This window comes from Gymnogyps californianus, chromosome 4, assembly GCF_018139145.2.
Source record: "Gymnogyps californianus isolate 813 chromosome 4, ASM1813914v2, whole genome shotgun sequence".
Lineage (NCBI taxonomy): Eukaryota > Metazoa > Chordata > Aves > Accipitriformes > Cathartidae > Gymnogyps > Gymnogyps californianus.
The window spans coordinates 2,556,743-2,582,574 of NC_059474.1; the positions used below are offsets into that span (position 1 = coordinate 2,556,743).

Consider the following 25,832-nt stretch of genomic DNA (forward strand, 5'->3'; position numbering starts at 1 on the left):
TGTTTCTCATTTTCCAGCTGCTTCCCCTGGTCATGCAGGTTTGTTAAGAACCAAAGTGTCTGTAAGATGGCAAGAAAAATGGAGATAGAATGAATGCCATGTCTCTCTTGGCTGTCACTAGATTTTTAGCTTCCAGGGAAACTGCTAGCCCAGTAACAGTTGTCTCTATAGACAAAAGAAAATGCAAGCCTGCAGGTTAAGGGCTTTTCTGTCTTGGTCAGGAAGTGAAAGGAAAACTGTTGTGGTGGGGTTTTTTGTTTGTTTGTTTGGGTTTTTTTTTTTTTAACTGTCTGCATGATATGTGTTTAGTATATTGACATTTAGCTGAACATCTGACCAACTTGTTACAAAGTTTAAATTTTCAGTTGTTTTGGATGCAAGTTTTTCTTAAGTTCTTGTTTTGTCAGTTTGACATTTCTGAAAGTTTGCAATTCAGCATGACGGACATTTTTTTGGCTTCAAAAAAAAGCCACAGAATATTTACGATAAGTGGGCTCTAGGGGATAAGATTAAGTCAAATGCAATCATAGTTGTGATTCCTGGCCTTGATAGTGAGATCCAGTAAAGATCGAATGGTTGTGCTCTGAATGCTGTCTAGATACTATCCCAAATCTTTACTCAAATGTACTGCATGTTAAATATAACAAAATGCTGCAAGAACATAGATTTCTTCCTCAAAAAGAAGAGGCATTTGTCACATGATGCTGAAATATTGATATATACCTAATACAATTTTTTTTTCTTTCAAATTCTAGGCAAATTGTACTTCTTTTCAGATGGCATTCTCTTTTCTGATCCCCACCATGGCAGCATTTCCATTTCAAAGAACCATATGAGTTCCATTTCTCTCTATGATGGGGTGAGTATTTTGTTTGTTCCTACTGTCATAAACTTTTTATCAATTTTTAACAATGCTTCTGTAGGGTAGTAGTGCAAAGTTTCAGTTTCAGTTGCAGTTTCACAAGTGTGCGCGTAAAACTGTAATAACCGATGCAAATCTCTACGCTTTTGGTATTGGTTGGCTTAACCAATTACTGATGAGCTAAACTGTAAGGAGGAGAGAATTTTGTATTAGACTGAGTTATCAATGTGGTCTTAATAGTGTGGAAAATTGCTTTTTATTAAAAGAAAAATTGCAGAACATAGCATTTATAAAACATCTAGCGGTCTTAAGGGATGGATAGAGAAAAGTTCAAGGCATTGTGAAGTCATGGTGTATTGGAGGGTGAAATGCTGCCTTCTAGTCAAAATATATTTAACCTTCAGTCAAATGTTCGTGGCAGTGTACCAGTCTCTGGAGAGGTCACGAGCAGTGTCTGTCTACTGTCGTAGAGCGTTGTGTAACTGACAGGGTGAAGGGAATGACTGATTCATGTTTCCCAAGCTGAGAAGTGAGAAGGAAAGGCATGTTGCATGTAATTACACATGTTCTGAGTAATTACAGTGAAAGACACAATGTTAGGTGCAGACTTTTGCCATTCCTGTGATCAACTTCATCACTTCACTTGGCCAACTTGCCATGCTATTAGTTTGGTCTTCTGGCTTAGTGGGAGTTGAGAGTTAGGTTAATGATGGCAACTCAGCTTTTTCTTTTCCTCTTCAAGGCAGACACGCTGGGCTAACTATCACTTTTTCAGAATGGAAAAGAGATTATTTTGGTTGGTTATTGTTTCCTAAGCACTACAAAAAAACCTAAATTATAAAAAAATCTCTTTCCTTTAGTTTCTATTTTCTTCAGGTACAGTATTACACATTTGTTTAGTGACCTCCGGAAAGCATTGTGTTGCTATGATTTCATCATATAATGGAGGAAACCAGTAAAATACAATAAAAGTGGGTGATTCAATTGAGATGAAAACACAACAGTGAAGAGAATCTTACCTTAGCTGCCTTTTCTTGTATATCATACTGCTTGCCCCTTGGTAGTTTAAGAAGCTATTTTAACACTGACCTTCCTCCTATTGTTTGATTCAAGACACTCACTTTCATAAAACTAGCTATTTATGGGACCTGGCTATCATTCTTGAACTGATGCCAAATTTTTGTGTAAAGCTAAACCTTGACAGAGAGTATTTTATTGTTCAACTGACTTGGCATAATGCAAGGGTGGAGAGCTTAAAATGTTAAGAAGTGACAGGAGAAGAAGGGTAATTGTTAGTATGCTTTTTCTGAAAGTTATTGCAACAACAATATTGACGGAAAAGAAAGGATAATTTAATGCTAGGGTTAAAATAAAAGATACAAAGACTTTAAGTGATGCAAAGTACAGTTTCTTAGCAGCTCTATCACCATGCCTGCTAGATGCTTCTCTTTTTGACTTGAAAATGTCTGCACTTCTGCCTCCAACACATGCTGCGGGCTTCTCTGTTCTGAGAAGCTGGGCACCTAGCTGCCACCTAAGCTCCTGAAGTCCTTGAGGCTCATAGACATCGAGTACATGGAGGACAGGGTAGATTCCGCGCAAAACTGTACCATGAAGGTCTAAAGCAGAAACCGTCCCAGTCTGAGCAGAGTCAAACATAAATCTCCCATCTCGTAAGGCAGCACTATTCTAGCTTAGTACCAGCCATCCCGGGAGTAAAAGAAAACCCAACAGGCTACACTGCCACCCAGTCTCCAAACTCCCAGGTTTATTTCTTTTTCTTCTGTAACTGTTCGGTGTCTCAATAAACTGCATCAAGGCATCTTTACTGTATAGAGCTTAAGATGCTATGTACTTGGTTTTAAGGTCTTATTTAAGACCAAGTATTTCAGCTTGTATGTGCAGTACTTGAATCCAGCATTCATTTTGGCCATTAATCAAGTGAACAAATATTACTAAGTAATACTTAGATTTCACAACAACATTAACATCTTGTAAACCTTTGAACTGGATTCTTTTAACCTAATGTCCGTGGGGATTATTGCTGCTTCTTTTCAGCTTTTTTCAATTTGTGGAACCCTAAACATTTTCCAGGAGGAGGAGCACATTCTGTTGGACACTTCACATGCAGATTGCAGCATGTATGAGTTGGCCTTTTAGTCACTTCTCATGAAATCTGTAAGCTATCCTGCAGAATCCAGGATCTGTGGACCATGTTCCAAAAGCCATTTTCTCTTAAGAAAAATTTTTCTCTCTTAGGAGAGCATTTTTGTATGTTCTTCAGTAACCGCAATGCCTTTGAGAGGATTACTTTTATAATTAATCCCTCAGTCAGCAAAGGGTAGAGATTCTGTTTGCTAATGTCCCTGAATTGATACCGATTCTTATGTAAGTGTTCCCCAACTTGAGCTTTTTCTTCTTGGAAATTAGTAAGTAGAGTTCATTGCCCACTTCTCCTGTTGAAAGGGAGAGGGATGCTACTCAATTTCTGATTTGAACCCTAAGTAATGGAATCCCCATTTTCCAGGGATGTTTCACGCTGCTGAATTGTACTCTTTGTCTAACGCTTTGGTGTGAAAAGAGTTACAAGTCAAAGCTTGAGCATAAAACACTTCAGCATCGTGCAAAGTTGTACATAAATGCCGGTCTTGAAATCCAGAAAACCAAGGGTCAGTGTTGTTTTATTAGAACAAAAATTGGACAACCTGAGTTCAGTGCTTCTAAGGGAGACCGATATTGAGGGCTTCAGCTTCCTGTTGGTGAAGACACAATTCAGGTGACGAAGCAATAGATTTAGTGGAACTTGTGCTCATTACAGAATCTGAGAGAAACAGGACAGTTCCAACGTGCAAGTGACCTACACTTTAAATTGCAGGCCGTATAGTTGTATCTCATTGCAGCATGGTTCCTTTCAGGTCAGAAACTCAAGAGCATAGTATAAAAAAAGAGTTTGCAATAGCACCATGCCGTCCTTCTAATCTTTTTAGCTGACATTTAATTCATTCTTCCAGGGTATCTGCGTCAGAGATGTGTGGGTATAGATGAAGGTGGCTTTGTTGTGAAGCATTAGCAGAGGAAAGGGCTAAAGGTCTAGTTTTTGGTGGAGGGAAAAGAGTAGATATTAAAATGCAAGCTTTTCTTTTCAAGACAAGGCAAAGCTTAGGTGCTTAGAACAATCCCAGATGCTTTCTTTAAAGCTTATGATATCTCTTAATAGCTGCAAAGTAGAAACTGAGGAGTACTGTAAGTGGCTGCAGTTGATCCTTCTGCTCCACACCTGCGCTATGCAAGCTAATGAATGTTCAGAACTTTATGCGTGCCTAGCTATGACTGTAGTAGTTTTCTTCTGATCTCTGCTATTTAATATATTAAGCCTTTTTTTCCACTTTCAATAACTGTTAATTATAATTTGTCCTGTTTCTTCCTTTTTCTAGGATTCAACCAGTATTGTTGCTGCTCTCTTTATAGACGTCAAAAGCTCCTTGCTTGCTCATCTACCAATTGAATTCCATACCCGAGACAACTTTTTGATGATTGCACTTTTCCCCAAAACAAAGATTTATAAAGCTTTTTATTCACAGGTAAACTTGAAAAAAGATTGGTTTGGGTGGGGGGGAAAACCACACAATTATTCTTTGTGTTTCAGATGAGGCAAGGGTGAATTTGGTGATGTCTGTCTTCTGTCTTAACTAATTAAATTTGGAACGGAGAAGGGGTTTATTTCTTATGTTGAGCCACTAAAGCTTGTCACCTGATAAGTAAATACAGGAAAGGTTAAAGTTCAAGGTCTTTCTTGCATCAGTCTTCACAAGCGAAACCTTTTCCTGTGTCTCAGTGAACAAGCACAGTTTAGAAAGAAGGAGCAGTTAATACTGAGGGAGCATCAAGTTAGGAAATACATTGAAAACCTCTATGAAGCTGGATGGGATTCACAGAGGGTATTGAGAGAGATGGCTGATGTGATTTTGAGGCTGCTTATCTTTTATATAAAATCAGGGTGTTGCAGTAGGAAGGACCGTTACAGATAACTTTTTCAGTAGTGGCAGATAACATAACAAGGGGCGGTAACCATAGATTGCAGCTTTGAAGATTCAGACTGAATGTTAGTAGGAGGCTGGTGCAGTGACTGGAACAGGTCACCCAGATGGTGAATCTCCCACCTTTTGAAGATTTTGAAAAACTGGCTGGACAAAGTCATGGCTGATCTGATCTGTACTGCCAGCAGTAGTTCTGCTTTGAGCACGAGGTGGGTCTGGAGACCTCCAGAGGCTCTCTTCCAACCAGAAACTCTGATTCTCTGTGTGACCTATGGCATCTGCCTTGCAGACTCGAGATTGTCATGGAGTGGACTGCCCTGCCATGTAGATCTTCCCACTCCTTCCCAGGAGCATTATTGCTCCTGATCTTAGGACCTTGCATGTGTGAGAAACTTTGACTTATGTATGCATTTCTGGTGATTGTGTTGCTTGTTAAGTTTAATGCTCACCATATGCTTTCATTTTGTCTTCTGAAGCCAGTGAGTGCTCTAAAAGCTTGTTTTCTAGTAGTTGCATTTTAATGTAGCACTGGTGTATAATTGGCTACAGCAATTGTATGTAGTGGCAGAGGTTCTATTGTGTTTTTTTTGTGGTTAGACACATTTGGATCGTGATCCTTAGGGAAGTTTTGTTGAAGTCTTTAAGTATCCCATATGGCATTGTATTATTCTCTGAGTAGGTTGGCTTCATGCATTGTAATGCAGAGGCTTTTAATAAACAAAACTTTATAACAATAGCACTTTTGAGGAAATGAGCCTGGAGATTTTAGGACTTCACAAGGGTTTTAGTATGCGATCATAACACTGGACTGGAAAAGACCACCTAGCTCAGTGAGTAGTCCCCACTGGTAGTATTAATGTTACCATAAAATTTCTCCTCCTTTTATCTTAAGTGTTTAGATTCCTCCCACTGTTCCACTATGTGAGTGGTTGGGAATATTTTGTTTGTTTTGTTTTTGAATTTTCAGCCTATTTTATTAGGTCTACTTTTATATCTGGTTTTTTTCTTTTGCTCTACCAGCGGACATCCTTGAGGTGTTCAGAAACTTTGGACCTATTCTTTCTGGCTTATTTGGCCTAATAAAATAAAACCAGATCCTTTTTAATCTCTGCTCATAAAAAGTTCTCTTTTCCTCTGATCGTTGTAATGCTTTTCTTTTGATCTGTTTTTTGGCTGTAGATATCTAAACTGTGTGTAGTATCTGAGATGAGGGTATTTGTTTCTAGTACAGAGGCAATAATAGTTCTCTCTTCTGAAAATGTTCAGAGGTACCCTTGGTTTGCCTTTACTTTTCACTGCTGCCTTGAATTAACAGATTGTGCTCATTTTTTGAGAAACTCCTTCAGGTCCTTTCTCTTTTGCTACCCACTGATACTCTAGCTGATTCTAGAAATGTTTGTGTGCTCATTCTTGCATTCGTACTTACCTTCCTCCTATTTTTCTTTCTGTTTCTTCCATTCTAAGAGTTAGATCTATTTTTCTGTGAAGCATCTCAGTGCTGTGCAGACTGTCTCCCAACCTGGTTCCCCAAAATGCTGACAGTTCACTTCAGTCTATGCCAAATTCATTGCAAAGGGTGTCACGGGGCATTCCCTAAGCAACTCTGCTGGTGAATGTCCCCAGCCTTCTGCTGCTTTTTTTTCGGTGCTTTTTATTCCTGTCCTCCTCTGAGTTAGCTTTTTGCCAAACAGTTCTATACTGAGTTTCAGTTTCTGCAGTTCAACAGTTTCTCATCTGGCACCATATCAGTTGCTTTGCTCAAGTTCAAGTAGATGAAACATGTCTTTTGTCTTGAAGATGTGATCTCATGAACGAAAACTAGTCATAAGATGTAGTGTACCTGATTGTGTAAACCATGGAAACATATTATTGTATTTTGTTAGTAATTACCTTCAGGTATTTATTGATTTCCTCCAAAGTTTTTTCTAAAAGTCTGCATGCCGTTGAAGTCGCACAGACATAGTAGTCATTCTACAGACCTGTAGTTACAAAGATTCACTAAAATGTAGGTAGTAGTTTTACTCTTCTACAGTTATATGGCATGATACCTCGCTTACTGGACCTATGCTTTAATTATGCCAAGCCTCCTTGAAACAGGGAATGGCAATGACCCGTTCCTCCAGATCTGGGTGTATTAAATTCCTTGTAGCTGAGACGGTTGCAAGATTTTGAGCACACAGAACTGGAATCTGGTTTGCAGATCCTGTGAAGACAGGACAGTACCTTTCACGTCCTCACTGTAATTGGTAGGGGAGGAAAATTTGCTTAGGTGTTGGGATGTATTGATTTCTCTGGTTTTCTTCACCTTCTCTAATGCCATAGCAGCTCTTTTTTAGATGTTCATTAAGTTATACAAAAAGGACCGATTTATTTCCATTGAGTTCTGTCTCAGCCTGACCTATGTTTTCACTTTATCCCTAGCCCTTTGATTTCTAAAGAATACAATTTTCTGTTGACCAGTCCTTCTTTCCATCCCTTGAAGGCATTTTCCTTAGTCTCTTATATGTGTTTTGAAGTGGTTATTTGTTTGGTTGCGTGGATCCTTCTACACAAGCAATATTGTCTTTGTTAATATCAAAAGTTTATTTTATTTTGATGTTTTTTATCTCAGTACTCTAGTGTTTAGGATGCTGATTTGTTAATGGAAAGCAGTCTTTCCCCCCAGTTGTTTTGTCTTGCAGCAAATTATTGTGAAAAATGACAATGGCTGTTGCCTTTACTTATTAAAAGAAGGGAAATACCGAACACTTAAGTGACTGTGTGATTCATCTGAATCTGATTTCTAGGTTTAGAGTGCCATTCATATTAATTTGACTTGGCTAGGGCAGTAGGATGCGAGCCAAAACACTGTTCCCTAGAGAAACGAAGGGCTCCTTTTTCTTTTGCGAAGGAACAGAGTTTTTCTTAAATGTCTAGCAATGATTGCTGCAATCTTACTTCATGAAAATTACAATACTACTTAAAGGAGACTTGTATTAATTCAGTTCCTGCTGTTGGACTATAAATACCTAGCATTTTTATCAGTGAAGCACCCTATGACTAGAAGATACATGTGAATGGTACTGTAACTTTGGTGGGTAAATTTTTTTCCCAGGATTTTTTCCCCAGCTATGAAGATGGGGGGAAAACTAGACCATTTCAGTAAAGTTACTTCTTAAAGCAGTCTACCCAAAGAGAAGCTTACAAAATCTGACCTGTGGAGACTTCTTCCATATTTTGAATTCTTGCAGCAAAACCAGTAATATTAAATATTTAATGGTTAGTTAAAATGCATGTATTTTTTTTAGGTGAACAAAAACAATTCCTAAACAAATTCAAAACACGTTTTGCAAAATAGTGACGCTTATGCATAGGTCTGGTTTGTTCCAGGTTTTCTCTTCGTGGCAAAACCAGGCAAACTCAGGATTATCTTTAAGGGTTGTCCAGGAAGAATTCCTGTCTGTGGAACAAAAGAGACTGTAAGTTCATGCCACTTACTCCAGTGTAATTATACCTTAACTGCGTGCTACAATCGGAAAAATGCTGTCACTCATTGAAGATTTTGATAATGATTCAAAAAGGAATTGTTGCATTCTTAGTGCAACACTCACTTTATTTTTTTTGTACTAGCTAATATGTAGCCATCTGGTTTAAAGAAGATAAATTTCTAGGTTTCTCCTTTAACTAACCAATTAATTAATTTGCTTGTTTTAGGCATTCCAGTGTTCAGAAGCTATTTAATGCATTGTCTTTTCCTTCTGGGGAAAGATGCAGGGAGCTGAAAATATCTGCTGCCCTTCCAGAATTAGAGAGGTGAGAAATTATTTTGTTTTCAAGGGATCAGTTTTGTCAGAAATAATACAAAAATATTTTGGTATATGTAATATTCGTCTTAAAATTTCTTCTTTAATAACTCTGTCTTCACACTAGATATTTTTATTCTTAGATGAATTATTTCCTCTCTAGGAAGCCTCTGTTTGACCTTTTAACAATCTTATTTTAGTAATTTCCCAGCCATTTATATGAATGAAATCTTTTGGTCTTGATTGTAAGAAAATAAAACTTTTGTTTTTGAAAGGTTTGTGCAACACTTTACAGTCAGCAGCGTCAGTCACGAGCCAATAATGAGAGCACATCTTCCTATTTTATTGCAACAGTCAGAAATCGTTCCTGATAGCAAAGCAGAAAGTGATAAGGTAAGGAAGCAACCCAACAATACTTCCTATCCCTAGTATAGAATATTTAGCAAATATTCTGTCTGTCATTAGTTCTGTTGCGAGTAGTGTTGTAAAATACTGATGTATGTTTAGCCATGCTCTCTGCTGCCTTCTCCGGTACCAGCAGTTCACACTTAGCTTGCTTCAAATCTGTTTCTCAGAATAAATTGCTCTGCCCTGTTTTCCTGATTACATTACTTAATTTTTTTTTTCATTTAAACAGTCTTTTGGAAGTGCTGATGGCCCTTCAGCCTGATAAAATAGAGCCAGAAAATGAGGCGTAGATCTTCAAGTGAACAGTTTTCTCTAATGTCCAGAGAGAGTTAGCCCTAAAGCAGTAGCTTGTTTTTATGAATCGCTGAATAATTTAACTGAATTGTTCTCTGGAACATAAAAGTCCTTTAAATAGCATAGAGGTAGCACATGATATTTAACATTTGCTGATATTATCTGTAGAATACTCAGTTCTCTATAGGGGCAATAACAATTGTCAAACTTAAGGAGTGCTTTAAATAACATTTTCAGAGAAAACATTTCCTTGTAACTTTCCAGCATTTGAAATCTGCTGTAAGCCAGAAAGTCAAAGCAGCAGGAATATAGTCTTTTTCTTTGACTGTTGCAATATGGTGGCAGACTTATTTCCTGGGATCTAGTTCAGAGACCATACTGACACTTAATTTAAGAATTAATAAACCCTTATAAATGTTTTTAAATCTGACTTTAAGGTTGGTTTTACTGTCTTTGTATATGTTTAAATAAAGAAAAAGAAAAATCTTTTTATAATGTTCATACCAAATTCTATAAAACTTGCAAACTTAGTACCTCTGATTTTTCTGAGTTACTTCTCTATATCTATTATCATGAATACTCATTTTCTGTGAGCATCCGAAAGTGATTTTGAGGATAGGATACAAACACTCTGCAGATGGCTGTCTTCAAATATCATGTAGTTAGAAACTGGAAGCGGTAATTTGTCTGTTAGTAGCAGGATGATACGCAGTGTGCTGACTAGTTACCAGTGTGACATAATTTCTTAAGTCAAGTTCGGCACAGAGAGTTGTTTTAGTTGTGTTTGCTCCAGAGCTCATTTGCTTACTTCTGTAGCACACTCCAGTATATAGTGTGGAAATATATACACATGCACACACACTTTGGAGATATGCTCTGACTGCTTTTCAGTGTTTCTTTGTTATGATCCCTGTCTAAATACCACAAGAAATACACATAATGGAAACAGAAGTGCTTTATGCAGAAAAGCTGTTGCTATGTTAGAGCTGTTATTGTGCAGCCTCTTACCAATCCTACTCAAAATGCAGCTTTGCTGGAATAAATTTTGTGTATAGCTTGCTCGGTTGTCGTGGTTTAACCCCAGCCAGCAACTCAGCACCAGGCAGCCGCTGCCCCCTCCCAGTGGGGTGAGGAGGAGGAAAGGAAAAAAAAAAAGTAAAACTCGTGGGTTGAGATAAAAACAGTTTAATAACTAAAGTAAAATATAATACTAACAACAGTGATAATGAAATATAATAATAATAGTAATGAAAAGGAATATAACAAAAAAAGGAAAGGGGGCGGGGGGGAGAAAAAAAAACAGTGATGCACAGTGCAATTGCTCACCACCCGCTGACCGATGCCCAGTTAGTTCCCGAGCCGCGATCCGCACCTCCCGGCCAGCTCCCCCCAGTTTCTATACTGGGCATGACGTTCCATGGTATGGAATACCCCTTTGGCTAGTTGGGGTCAGCTGCCCCGGCCGTGCTCCCTCCCAGCTCCTTGCACACCTGCTTGCTGGCAGAGCATGGGAAACTGAAAAGTCCTTCACTTAGGATAAGCGCTACTTAGCAACAACTAAACCATCAGCGTGTTATCAGCATCATTCTCACACTAAATCCAAAACACAGCACTGTACCAGCTACTAAGAAGAAAGTTAACTCCGTCCCAGCCGAAACCAGGACATCAGTTCAGGATCAGAAACCTAGAGTTGCTCTTTGTGGTTGACAAGACTGTTTGACATACACCATCACTTTTTAAACCATTTTGCTCAAATACTGTTCCATGTATTTGAATGTACCCTTTTTGTCATAGGAAACATAACCTATTTGGTGTCTCTTGCAGTGTTTTGTCTGACATTTGCATTAATACTTATACTGCAGACTAGATTTTAATGTAAAGGTTTTGATAATACTGTTTGCTGTATTTGTTAATTATCCTTTCGCTGTATTTAAGGTATGAAAACCGAGAGAAAACACGTCTTTCTAAAATGATGCATATCTGAGTAATTCAGTAAACACAATTACAGTTCTACACTGTCTTGCTGTTTCTGTGGTTAGTGTCACTTAATTTTGTGTTTAGACTTAAGATTTTATCAAGATAGAAGCCTTATGTGTGTGCAATTGTTGTAGCTCATTTCTAGTCTTCAAGTTGCCCCCCTTCTTATCTGTTCCCTGTGTTTTAGGTGGTTATCACCATTATAACTGGTCTGCCAGGATGTCGTTGCAGTGATCTGTGCGCTTTTCTTGTCACTTTTAACAAGGAGCATGGAAGGTTCGTACAGTTCTGGTTTTGCAGTCCAAAGCAGTGGTCATACTAATCACCAAAGGACTACTCAGCGTGAAGGAAATGAAACTACCAGTGTTTCACTTATTTATTTTTTTTTTTATATCCCTGTTTCTAATTTGTAAACAGATGTGTTATAAGAATAAATTTAGTAACTATTATGAGGCTCCTTAACTAGTTCTGCATAGCACGCTGTAGGGTAGGGTATATTACTTCAGGTATCTCATTTAGCTGTGTTACGCCAGGTAGGTTTGCCCTTAGATTTTAGACATTTAGACAAGAAAAATAGCACAGGAGATTTTTTTTGTTGATATTCCATGTTAAGAATACCACAGGTATCACTGGAGATCTATGACATGTGTCTGGAACTATCACTGATGCTACAAATAGTTAAGAATAATCTTAGAAGGGCCAAATGAATCCTGCCTTAAGCAAGTATGGAAGTTGTCACAACTTGAAGGAAACAAATGAAGAGCTTCCATTTATTGACTTGTGGTAGAGAGTCCAAAATGCATTTTTCTTGGAGAAAAGACTATACTAACAGTCCTTTGTTAAGGACTACAGCAGTGCTTTGTTAAACCTACAGCATTGTTTTTAATCTGACCTGGTTTCTATTCTACAATAGCAGGAGATACATTCAGGCCATCTATTGTATGGCAATAAGATAAATCTACTGTAGGAATTTGCCATTCTATATGTTGATATAGCTTCTGGAAAATAAAAAAAAGAAATTCTCATCCTTTTAAACCTTACAGCCAGACACCTTTAGCATTTAATCTTAGTAATATTCTGGACTGGTTTTTTATATAACTTTTAACTCAGTGTCTTGATATTAGCAAGTTGATTCAGAACAGTTTTGTGGTTCTGTTTTTAGGGCAAACATGTAAGGTGACTTTTGAATGTTCTGTAATAATAAATTTCATCATATTTTCCTGCAAATGTCATTGTTACTTTTTATTTTTGCAGTGAAATATTTTCATATCCAGAGTCTTTTGAATTGGATTCATATAATTTTTGTTTACTGCCTCACTAACAAAGATCAGAATTACTCATATGATGTGCTGCTTTGAAGAAGCTGTTGAGCATTGTTTTATTAAAAAAACAACAACAGAAAAACACAAAATCTTTTGGCAGTAATGTAAAGAATATGCTTATGCTGGAAATGATAGAAAGCCAAATTCCTCTTTCCCATGTGGTATGAGAGATGTGGAAACTTAGAGCTTGTCAAATTTATTTTTGGTCTGTTGGTTCAAAATAAAAAGAAAACAGAAATATTATGTCATAGAACATTAACTTCTTTCCTTGTTTTCTGTTGTTTAGGTGGATAGTTTATCGGCAAACTATGGATAGTCCTGAATGTTTCAGTGCAACCCACTTCCAGCGTTACCTCTCCAGTGTCCTGGAGGCTCAGCAAAACCACAGTGTCCGTCAGTCCGCTTACGCTAAAAAGAACAAGCGTCTCTTAGTGGTCTTGCAAGGGTAAATGTTTGAAACTGTTTGAACTGTTGCATAGAATAAGGGATTTTCTGTTCCCTTCCTATTTCCAAGGCGTTTTTCAACTTTCCCATCACTCTGTAGCAGTCATATTTCTGTGCTAAAGTGTGATACTCTGTTAATTCTCTTTTATGTATGTACCAAACTCAGCTTTTCTGCAACCTGTTAATTTTATTGCTTGTTACTCCTTTGAAACAATGGTGTCCAAAGTCTTCCTTCAATCAAAAGGAAGGATGGCCTGCATTTGGTTCATCTTCCCTGTTCAGGAGATTGACTGTGATTTTTGGCTTCTCAAAAGAATTTTTCTTGCCCTTTCCAGCTGCATCTTAGACTGTCGTTAAATGGTGCTTTATTTATTGGTGCAGCTGCGTGTGGTTTGTTTTGTTCCCATTGCCCCCCCCCCGAGGTCCTAGATAGAGAAGTACTTGTCCTTCAGAGGCTGCTGAGTCTTCTTCATGCTGGTTATCTGTCTTGAAGGACTGCTGGAGTACTGGTTGTCTGTCTTTAAAGCCGTAGATTTAGATGGGAGCAATAGAGCACAGACAACTTGAGATTGTGTTGCCAGTTGCACTCCACAGCTGCAGGTGAATATTACTGAATATTACCTGCTGTAGCATTATCTTAATATATAGAGGGAGTGTTGCGTGTTGTAGTCCCTGTTACTACACAAATGAATTATTGCTACTTTTTCCCAACAGACTTGTATTTTGCTGATAACAAAACAAAAAAACCCCACGGAATAAATGCACAACTATTTACAGAATGCAGAAAAGCATGTTAGCTGAGTTCTCACCCTACCTTTCATGTATAATTTTCTTTGAAAGTTTGCTAAAACGTTGAAACTGTTTTGATGACAAATGGGGGTGGAGCACCTCCCTATTTCTTTCAGAGGAAGATCTGTTGTCTTTAAGGCTTTAGATGACTGAACGCATTTTGGTAAATTTTAATTTGAGTTGCTTCAGAATAGAAATTAATTTTAGGAAGTGTGATATGGTGTGACTTATAAAGACTATAATTATATCTCTCAAGTGCTTACGGTACCTTAAACTTTTGAAAGATCGGTGAGTGCTAGAGAATCTTTAATAAATAAATTCATAGTTTCCATAATTAAATGGTCCATTCAATTTGCAACATTTTTTCCTTCAAATAGAAACTTAAAAGCCTAAGCTACTGTGACTCTTACTGAATTTTTTTTAAACCGAGAATGAGTGTGCTACAGTGAGCATAAGAACCAATCTTTGCTTTTTTGCAAGTATTTAGCATCTTTGTGTGCATAGATGCTTGCTTTTTCTTTGTATTTTTGGTAGTCTTTGCTTTGATTCTTTGGCAGTATTAGCTACAAAAAATGTGACACAAACTTTCAAAGTTCCAGTTGATAAAAGACAAGAAGAGAGAGAGGCAATATTGCATGCATGTGAGTTGCTATCCAAATAAATATTTGTGCAATTTTTGCACATCACTTCTCATATGCTATGTTCTAAGTCTCTGTACTTCAGAATGAAAGGCTCCATAAAGAGCTCGCAGGCTCTCGTCCTGCTGGGGGACTTCAGGCACCCCGACATCTGCTGGAAAAGTAGCACAGCGAGCTGTAGGCAATCCGGGAGACTCCTGGAATGCATTGAGGATAACTTCTTAAGCCAGGTAATAGACAGCCCTACCAGAGGGGATGCGATACTGGACCTGATGGTCACCAACGCAAGTGAGCTAATCGGTGATGTCAAGATTGGAGGCAGCGTGGGCTGCAGTGATCACACACTGGTGGAGTTCGCAGTCCTGAGGGATATGGGTCAGGCAAAGAGTAAAGTCAGGACCCTGAATTAGGAAAGCAAAATTCCAGCTGTTCAAGGAGTTAGACAATAGGACCCTCTGGGAAACTGCCCTCAGGGACAAGGAGCAGAACAGAGCTGGCAGATCATTAAGGATGCTTTCCATACAGCACGAGCTCTCGATCCCCGTGTGTGAGAAATCAGGAAAGGAAGGCAAGTGACAGGCATGACTGAGTCGAGATCTGCTGGTCAAACTAAAGGGCAAGTCGGAAATGCACAGGCAGTGGAAGCAGGGACAGGTATCCTGGGAAGAGTATAGGGACACTGCCTGGTTGTGTAGGGATGGGGTCAGGAGGGCCAAGGTGCGGATGGAGCTGAACTTGGCAAGGGATGCAAAGAATAATAAGAAGGGCTTCTATAGGTATGTCAGCCAGAAAAAGAAGGTCAGTGTGCACCAGCAATGTGCACTTGCAGCCCAGAAAGCCAACCGTATACTGGGCTGCATCACAAGAAGCGTGACCGGCAGGTCGAGGGAGGGGATTCTGCCCATCTACTCGGCTCTCGTGAGACCCCACCTGCAGTACTGCGTTCAGCTCTGGGGTCCTCAGCACAGGAAAGACATGGACCTGTTGGAGCGGGTCCGGAGGAGGCAGCAAAAATGATCAGAGGAACACCTCTCCTATGAGGAAGGGCTGAGAGAGTTGGGATTGTTCAGCCTGGAGAAGAGAAGGCTCCAGGCAGACCTTATTGTGGCTTTTCAGTACTTTAAAGGTGGCCTATAAGAAAGGTGGGGACAAACTTTTTAGCAGGGCCTTTTGCGATAGGACAAGGGGTAAGGGTTTTAAACTGAAAGAGGGGAGATTCAGGCTAGATACAAGGAAGAAATTTTTTACAATGAGGGTGGTGAGACACTGGCACAGGTTGCCCAGAGAGGTGGGAGATGCCCCATCCCTGGGAACATTCAAGGTCAGGTTGGAGGGGGCTCTGAGCAACCTGGTCTAGTTGAAGATGTCCCTGCTCCCTGCGGGTGGTTGGACTAGATGACCTTTAAAGGTCCCTTCCAACCCAAACTATTCTATGATTATGACCTCTAAAACTACTAGCAGAAAGCAGACTGTCAAAAATCTGCTATTCACTTGATACGGTGGACGATATTGAAGTAAGACTGATTAACGTGTTTCAGATAGATGCCGGTTTTCTTGTGGAATAAAGGTGAAGACTCTGAGCCATCTCAGTTTGACATTTCCATCTCAAGTGTAGCATTTGAGAACCAGTATCGTCTGCAGTATGTTTGCTGACTGTTTCTGAGTCATTAGCAGGTAACATAAACTAGCGTGAGGGAAGTGCTACTCTAACCTGACCGGAATGGTTTTGGTTCCCAGGCTACCAAAACCTTTCATCTTTTACACTAAGGGTATATATATGGAGCGCAGCGTTTTCTTCATTATGGTCCATTCTGATAGTGCTAAAAAGCATAATTTTTTTCGATGTTAGAGTCAGATTTTTTTTTTTCTTGAAGTTAGTAGGAGTGGTATAAAGTCCAGTGATACGCAAAATAACTGATACTCTGGTAGCAGCACTGGCTTCAGGAATGGCTAGTTATAGGTTTTCCATTCTTTCTGGGTAGTTGAGTGTTGGTATAGACAGCTTTAAAGTAGCTGGAGTTCTCTAAATAATCCATTAACTTGATAAATGACAGTACAGTTTTGAGAGGAGATTGTAACTGGCTAAGAAATAACCACCTGGAATAAAAACTTAGGTTCACCTAAACTTTGCTATCATACAGAAGTATAATACAGCAGTGGCTGGAGCACTGAGAAAAAAATGGATGCGTTAATTATAGAAGCATGCTTAAATTGAATGCTGATAAGTGAGAGGTGTTGCTTTTTAATTTCTGTTTTTTACTTCAGTCATACTTAGTGCTTAATATGCTTGGCAGTAGGCATAACATGCTTGTATTACATTATGCTTTTTGGGCTTCCTGAAAGCCGGACTTTGCAGTTGTTCAGTGCAAAGTTTATACTGCTTTTCTCTGTAGTTGTCAATAATTTATTTCTAATGTTACTTGCAGTCAGCTTCATTTCTCTGGATTTGCCAAGATTTGAACTGGTTTATAACTATTCTGGTAGGCATTTTTAGAAATCTAACCTTCTTGCAAGCAATTGATTTCTTACTAGGTGTTGAAATGTGTCATTCTGTTTCTCTGAAACCATATTTCATTTTGTTTTCTTACAGATATACTGACGTTATTGATGTTGTACAGGCTCTGCAAACTCATCCTGACCCAGATGTGAAGTCTTCTTTCATCATTGGAGCAGTTAATACTTGTGTAGAGCCACTGAGTTGTTATATGGAACATAGGTATGCTTTTAAGATATTTTTACTAGTTTGAAAATAGATATGTAAGTTTGAGATCACTTTTATAATAATTAGAGATATATGATGGTCAAATGCCATTGAACTGTCTTAAATCTAATAAAACTGCTAGGTAATCCATCTTGGATGAACTTTGAAGTGCTGTTTGGTTTATAATGATGACACTTGGTTTCCACTAGGTATATAATTATATATATTATTAATAAAAGTTTAGCTTGTGGGAGAATAAACAAAGATTGTCATTAGCATACTGCTTAAATACATATACTCTGGCTAAGGACTTTGTAAAATCTGGACAGTCAACTGTCCTGTTGTGTGCTTTTTAAATCATTTTTTCTTACAATCTTTTTGTGAGCGTGACTAAAAATTGAGACGTGCATCTCAGTTTGGGTTATTGATTGTGTCACTATTTTTGGATATGAAATGAAGACTTTACAGATTTAAAATACGGAACTTACGGGAAGCAGTCCCAAATTTTGTTGAAGAGAATGACAAAGCACGGAAGCAAAAGCACTGCAAGTATTAAAATCTGATATCCTGGGTTACTGCAGAGGCAGGGTGGGGAGGAAACGGTAGCAAAGCCAAGTCGCTGACATTTTAAAATAGTGTGGTATGGTTGCTGTTTCATAGTATATATATGTGCTTGGCACTTCAAACATGGAACTAATTTCACAGACCTATCTGTAAAATTGTAATACTTAAATTTTGCAATTATGCCTTGCATAATTGATAATTTGATAAAAGTAAATTAAAGCAGGTACAATTTTCAGAGTTCTTAGCATTGCCGCTATTTGTGATAAAAATCTGTGCATCGCAGCTTAGAGGTGAACTGCGTAATCATTTTATAAAAATGCAGTCCTTAAACTTCCTAGCTGTTTTTAAAACACTAACCAATACGCTTCTTGTGCTTTACACTAGGCAATCAATAGACATTACCTTACTGCTTCTTTTTGTCTCCGTGACAAAGATTGTAAATAAATAATAAAGACTACATAAAATATTGGTGAATTGATGCTGGAGTGCTGTTTCAACTTGTTCTTTCCATAATTATAGGAAAGACAAGTTCCATTCGTAGGTTTTTTTAAAACTTACTAATGCGTTACTGGTCACGGTACTGAGTAGTATTTATAGCAGCAGTAGCCTGCAATCCTTTGACGAACATTGTTTGTCTCCTGAAGTGCAGTAGCAATTGAAGGAAGAGGCTTAGCCTACGCTGTAGACTATTTGTGTCTTGCTTTGAAGTTTCTTCTGATAAGAATTTACCAAGTAGCCACGTACTGCCGATGACAAATCTTTCAGTTGGGAAGCTCTGGCGATTTCACTGTGTGAATCGAGAAGAATGATTTTAATGTCTGACTTGAAACTTTTGCAGTCAAGAAAATCAAAACCCTTTCCTGTCTCAAAGTTCATTACTGTAGAGATCTAGCTCTTTCATGAGCCTAGGATGGAGCTCTTCCCCGTGTTGAATAGTAAGCCAGGGCAGCGGAGAGGTAGTTGAAGGGGAACAGATAAAGTACTATCTTTCCTCTGGAGCTTTTTTTAATCGTCACTCGTCTGACACAATACCAGAAATTGGTACGATATGTACAGAAAGCATTAAGTACATACAATCTTTCCATCAAGAGTTCCCACTGTGTTTGGAAGGCACAATTCTTTAGGGCAAGCTTAAAATTCCTATTGTTTAAATAGGAATTAAAGTAATATTGAAGCCTTTCTGATTTCCTAGAATACAGCATAGATTGCGTGGTGGGAATTAGCTCTTAAATCCATTAAAGAATTAAAACCTTCTACAAAACTAATTTTTGGGGAAGAATTCCTGAAAGACATAACCTATAGGGATGTTCCAATTACATGGATTGAAGAAAGGAAACATGAAAATGGGTCGGATAGTAAGACTCTAGCTGTCAGTGTCCAAATGAATGTAAATGCTTTACTTAATATCCATTCTTGATATACAAACTTCTGGTTTTTTTAGGCTTCTTTTTCCCAAGTTCTTGGACCAGTGTTCACAAGGTATGTGTCACTTTTCTTGACTTCGAGCTATACAGAACAAGTAGCTGAGCCATATGGCCAAATAAATACACTGTAAATGCGTGTAGTCAAAGGATCATGATAAACTCTTGGAGGTAAGAACCATCTGTGCAGAACAGACAATCTCTCTCTGCCTGCATTATTAAACACCATGGGCGCCTGGAGAAGATGTAAGAATATGGAGCATGATGCATTCTGGTTGTCCTCATCTGGAGGACGGGTTTCCTAAGACCATGAGTTAAACTGCTTACCTTGAACTGTTGTAACTCGTGCTGTGTTGTTAATTTAGGAGCAAAATGGATTGGATTTGAGTTCCATCCTCTTTTGGGGAGACGTGAGGAAATGGAGCTCTCTCTTCTGCTATTTTAGAAAGGGAGAAATGAGCTGGTTTCCTTGTTCCCCATATCCTCCTCTTAATGCAGTGCGGAGGATCCTTGCAGGGCTCATTTGACATTGCAGCAGACCAAAAAGCTCACTTGAAAAAGAACTGTTTCTTACCTGTATATTCAGTTTTATATCCTGACTCTGAAATGCATTGTCCTTGTCAGGCTTAGAACTTAGAGCAGCTGTTGGCGTAAATGGGACACCATCCTTCCTGACCTACTGTCAAATAAGTTCTTTAAGTTTCAAGAGCAGAAGCAAATTTGGCTATAGCACCTTTACAGTTTTTTTTAACAGTTGTATAGCTGATTTACACATTAAGACCAGTACATGTGGTGTGTGTATATGTGAGAACAGATCTCTCCAGTCAGATAATCTTTATTTTAGGCAGACTATAAGCTCAGTCTGAAATTGGGTAGAACAATAACAGTTGAGATTATTATTTTTTTTTTAAGTTGCTGTCAGACCACAGTTACTGCAGCATGACTTTCTGATCTTGCGCTCGTGTCTTCCCAAGTGAACTGCAGGACTGTAATTTTTGTGTTTGTATTTAAACGCAGTTGTCAGAGTAGGATGCTGCACTCTTCTTGTGACTATTTAGACTCTGTAGAGCTCTGTTTTGCTGCCAGAATCATGCCACCTCTTATTCATGTGTGAAAGGAGCCCAAAAGAATGAAATCCAAAAGGACCCAAAAGAATGAAGTTGTGAACAAGCTGGAAAGTGTGTAGGTGCTATTGTATAAATCAGTATTTTATTCTTATTTGGAGAAAAATGTTGGTGCTACAAATTGGGGAACTGACCAGTAGATAACTATTGTGATTATAGCCATGGTTGAAAGAAGAGCAGAAGAATGTTAAGAATTAAGAATATAACGAAGTATCAATAACTACTGAGAAGTTAAGAGTGCCAGCATGCCTTTTTGTTTTATGACAGAATTAAAAAAAAAAATACTCAAAGCTATCTTTTTTTAAAGTGCAGTTGTACAGACGTGATGGGGTGAGAATTTGTCATTGTTCAAGGAGGAACTAGAAAACGCTTAGGACAAGTATAGCTGATTTTCCTATGGTCCAAACACTGAAAGAAGGAAAAATACTCGAGGTTAGAAGAATGTTCTTCTGGCAGCGAATTATTTCTGCCCGTTGCAAGGTTTTGGCATCTACTTTTCAGATACAAAATGTGACATTAGATAGCCTAGAGGTCTATTCGTGTAAAGCAAATTGTTTCACATGAATAGGGGCAATTTTTGTTTAAAAAGTTTTAAGAGGAAAAGTATGCTTTGAACTGAGGTGTGGTACACTCTTAAATTTTCCAGACAAATGCAGAATTGTATCACATGTATTTAAGAGAATTTACTTCTGCGTAACTGAGAATTCATTTCTGGTGCAACAATAGCAATGTTTAATGAGATGTTCACTTTGAGAGGTATTTGTCCTACTTTTTTTGTCTGTCATGCACCCCAGTATTATTGTTTGTGTTAATGTAGCATCAGTGGGTCAAGACAGTGTCGTCCTGGGCGTTGTACAAATCTGAAAACAGAAACTTGCGGATATAAGAAAAGACAAGTATGGGTATAGGCAAGTAGGAATTAATTAGGCCTTTGGCTACTTACCTTGTCCACAGAACTATCCTGCAAATTTTTGGGAGTGAGTAGGGTTAGCCTTTCGCTGCTGCTTTCCGGGTCTCTTCTGTTGTGTGGCTTTCTCTGTAATGAAGGAGTACCTATGCATGTTAGCAGCATGACATCATTTTACATGAGTGACACTTTCTGTTTGGAAAGCCACAAGACTAACAGAAATGGCTGAGGATCAGGGAGAACTGATAAAGCCTTGAGCAGAGTGACCAACATTAGCAGTTTTGCTTTGTCTCTCCCTTGCATACTTGTTTAAACTTTAAAAAAAAAAAAACTTGCCACCATCTGTGTACTGTAATTTCGTTTTGTCTCACTCCTTCCAAATATGCCTGCCTTTTTTTTTTTTTTTCTTTCTTTCTTGCACAGAAGCTGTAAGATGACACTTTGCTAGTCTAAGGGCACATTGGCATCTCTTGTGTTGTACATGAAGTTGTTTTACAGGTTAAGACATCACTGTTGTTAAACATGCCCGTTGTACGTTTGGGAGCAAAGAGGATCCATTATTTTTGTAAAGCATATGTATTTTTAATCTATCCCTGTTTCTTTACTGCTTCTATTGAACATGCTATTCCCCAGGCTGCAAAGCTTTTTTTTTTTCTTTAGATGGATGCATTAATAAGGAATTAAACAAAACTGGGTGGTCTTCAAAATGCAATAGAAACAGAGATGGCAGTGACAATTCAAATAAAAAAGGTCAAAATGATTTGTTACTAAAACTGTGTAGGCATCTTCCAGTTCTCAGGAAGCTATTTTTCTTCTGGATCACACTACCTGTTGGTCAGTTCAGTATCGTGGACCGTTGCCTGCTAACACAGGGCCAATTTTTGTGCGATAGTGGCACCTACAAGATCTATGCATAGGTGTGTGCGGAGCCAAAGCTTGCAGGTTCCCCGGGCTCTGAGCAGTCTTCTGTTATTTCCAAGGTTGCGTGGGAGTTTACAAGCAAGAATGACAGCTAGCGCCCGAAAGCTGTTCCCCTTAGACAGGCGCAAATGAAGCAGAGATTGATGGAGAAAGAGGATGGGTGATGAGCATGAGAGAAGATGTATAGGTTTCTGATTTGCTAGGTATTTCATTCCTTGAGTCTTTTTCTTAACTTTAAGCTTTGCCAGCTTAGTCCTTGACAATTACCTATTCTCTCCAAGGCATAGTGCTTCTAACTGTAATGTATTCTTCATAGCATTTATGTTACACAGCCTTTTTATTGTTCTGTGCCAGCTTCACAGAAAGTATAACTATGTTTTTAATTAAAAAGTTGACTTTTAAATCAATATCGAGTTTGGGGATATTAAGAAAGAAAACCAACTGTGCGTAGCACACTAGCACACCTACAATGTGGTGGTTGTTGATTAGCTTATTCATACTTTTCATCTTAATTGCATGATCTACATAATAATTTTAAGCATGCGTGTGACCTAAATTTCTAAGCGTGCTTGCTGTTCTTCCCCCACCCCCCATCTCTCTGTGTATTGGAGCAAACGTAGATGTTTCTGAAATTGGAGTGGAAACTTCTGTGGGAGATTAAAACAAGAGAAATACTAATGATGGAAATTTGCTTGGGCTATTATTAAAATTCTAGCTTGAAAGGGTCAGTGATGCAAGTAACAGTGACTGGGAACATATGGTATAATGTAAGTACCCCAGAAACATCTGGTATAGAAATTTCTGTGTAAAGAAGCCTCTGCAAGGATTAGTGTACTTTAATGACAGATCAGGAATAACTGTAAGCAGCAGATCATGGTGTGAGCTTCATTACATTTTCCGCTTTAAATAGCGATGAGTTGAGGGCAGGGGAAATGCATCCTGGTTCAGATGTTCATGGATGTTTGAGAGTTCGCTGTTCTGTCTTACACTCTACTTGTAGTCACAGGAAAGTGTCTGAAATGAGCTGCACACCTTGAGCAAAGAAATAGCATTCCTTACACGTTCTGGACAATACTGACATTCTAGGGAGTGCCGAAGAGTTGGCACTGCAATCTCTTCGAGGAACTGGGCTGAAATTCATTCTGATGTAACACTTCCTTGATATAATTGGAAAGCAGAGATCCTATAACACTGAAATTAGTCGGACTGTAAGTGCGATATGTCATCGCGCATTTTTTCCTTAATGAGATCCCTTCCAGTGCCCAAGGCTTGACGGCTGTGATCGTTGGTGTGTTATTTCTGATTGCCTTCAGAGGCATCTGCAGTAGCAGCAGTTGGTTCTCATTTAACATGAAACTTGTCTTACACCTGGCAAGACAGCAGGTATAACATGAAGACTGTGTTGCCATCTTCAAATCTTGGAAAATTTTTGCTTAAGAAGAGTAACCGTTTCTTCAGTGAAATTGGTGGCACTAGGTGCAAGGCGAAGGGAGACTGTTAAGTCTGAAAAAGGAATTGCTTTTCTGATGACACAGCTGAGTCTTTTTGGGAATTGGGGCTCAGGACAAATAGTTATCCCATTGTTTTTCTCTGTTACCTTTTTTGATTCCTTGTGGGTTCAGACTTGCTGTCTGAATACCATTTCAGGGTCTTTCTTTAAAAACAGAGACAAAAAAAAAACCCCAAAAGCCAAACCCTTCTCTTGTTTTTGGAAGTGGCAACTGTGAAAGTCTAAAATACTGATTTTTAGCTGATTAGCCTATCTTTTTACACATTGAAGTTGCCAAGAGGCTTTAAACGTTAGTGTTTTTTATTAAACTAGTCCTTCTCAAATTGATTCTCATATGAATTTATTCTTTTAATTAATTGATTCTTTTGATTAATTGAGTCTAAATTGCAAGGAACCTTTCATCTAACAGAAGCTTGGTTGTTTTTTCTTGTTATTTTTTTCTCTTTTATAACATTAATGTAGTGAGATGGAAGGAAAATAAAAGAATGGCTGTTATATCACTTAATCGTTTGTTAGTCACTGTTGCATACCTGACTTCTGTAAACTTCTCTGATTTCCTTACACAGGACTAGTGAGTAATGTGGTTTTCACAAGTCATGCTACAGAGCAGAAGCATCCACTCCTTATGCAACTGCAGAGCCTTATCCGAGCGGCAAATCCTGCTGTTTCATTCATCTTGGCAGAAAATGGAGTTGTAACTAGGTAACGTTAATCACCGTCCAGTATTTGTCACTTTTGGCAGGTGGGACACATGCACTTAGGAACTTGTATTCTCTTGTTTCACTCTGGTAACTTATACAAAGGAGATGCAGAGTTTTCTTAATGGCTTGTCATGCAAAAGGCATCTTCCCTTTACATTTATGGTCATATAAATATAGGGATTAGGAAATGTATGGTTTTGTCTGCAGAGTATGACTTATGTTACTGTTACTGTCATACTAAGGGGAAAAATACTCTTAATTTTACTGTGACTAACACGTTCTGTTTTATGTAAGTAGCATACAGATAGTGGCCATTTTATTGAACTTATAAAATTAAAAATCTTCATCTTTATCTCTTTATAGGAATGAGGATATTGAATTAATTCTCTCAGAAAGCAGTTTTTCAAATCCTCAGATGATGAGAGCTCGATATTTAATGTATCCTGGCTGGCAAGTATCTAGACTGAGAAATATTAAAACTAGTTTTCTAATTAACTTGAAGATTAAAAAGTCTCACTAACTTAATTTTTTTTTTTTTTTTTTCAAGACTACTCATTTGGAACAGACAATAGCTTTGTAAATCATTTTTAAAAGAGAGCTGATGAGTATTCTTAGTAGATACACGATTGCTGTCCTTTTATGGGGAAAAGGATCCTTTCTGGACACCATTTAAATCAATGGCAAGATTACTGTTGCTTTTCAGAAGAATAGAAAAGAACCCTCTGGGAATAAGCTGGGAAGGATTGGGATGGGTGAGGTCAATAATGACTGGAGTAATTTCATTTTGACAGCTATTCAGCCTTACTGGAATGAACTTGCTATGTCAGTCTAGCTATTAGCAGAACAATTATTCATAAAAACCAGCAACCTTATTGACAGTCTTGGCAGAGGCTAAGGGCACAATAATACATGGTACCAAGCTTTCCATTTAATACTGAGTGATATTTTTCATGGTTCAGGGTTCTTTACACATCTTGTTGCAGTTATCTGTGCTGCACCTATTTGGCAGAAAATGTAAACCTGTCAGCCATTATAACTCCTGGCTGACTGTTTTCTAGTTAGGTTTATAGTGCTGGAAGCACGATTTATTTACCATACCTTGCCAGTCCTGTATGTATGTATTACCTTTTTATTCATAATTCTTGCTCTAAATGGAATGCAAGTAAGGCTCCTAAAGTAAACTGGCACAAAGCTTGGGATGTCAGAGCTGCTTGTGGATTGTATGGAGCCAAAGGGAGAGAGAGAAAGCAGGAAAAGAGAATATTTAAAACTTTTGGACAACTGTTAATCTATTTGATGATAGTATGCAAGAATATTATGTAGGTAGTATGTAAGAAAAAAAATTGCATCAGGAAGAGCCTCAAAAGGAGTCCTGAGCGCTTTGAACAACCTAATACTGTTAATATCACATTTTCATGGATGTCTTAGAG

At 38.3% G+C, this 25,832-nt stretch overlaps 1 protein-coding gene across 1 annotated transcript in view; it reads left to right on the forward strand.

Moving 5' to 3' along the window:
- The window catches only part of DNAAF9 (dynein axonemal assembly factor 9), a 78,624-nt gene that overhangs the window by 42,619 nt on the left and 10,173 nt on the right, over window positions 1–25,832 (forward strand). Inside the window, exons 21-31 of the mRNA XM_050895478.1 lie at window positions 756–859; window positions 4,297–4,443; window positions 8,269–8,357; window positions 8,593–8,691; window positions 8,957–9,074; window positions 11,548–11,636; window positions 12,969–13,127; window positions 17,144–17,269; window positions 19,260–19,297; window positions 24,268–24,403; window positions 24,766–24,852. Coding sequence (XP_050751435.1) covers window positions 756–859; window positions 4,297–4,443; window positions 8,269–8,357; window positions 8,593–8,691; window positions 8,957–9,074; window positions 11,548–11,636; window positions 12,969–13,127; window positions 17,144–17,269; window positions 19,260–19,297; window positions 24,268–24,403; window positions 24,766–24,852 — 1,192 coding nt within the window. The remainder of the gene's footprint in view (window positions 1–755; window positions 860–4,296; window positions 4,444–8,268; window positions 8,358–8,592; window positions 8,692–8,956; window positions 9,075–11,547; window positions 11,637–12,968; window positions 13,128–17,143; window positions 17,270–19,259; window positions 19,298–24,267; window positions 24,404–24,765; window positions 24,853–25,832) is intronic.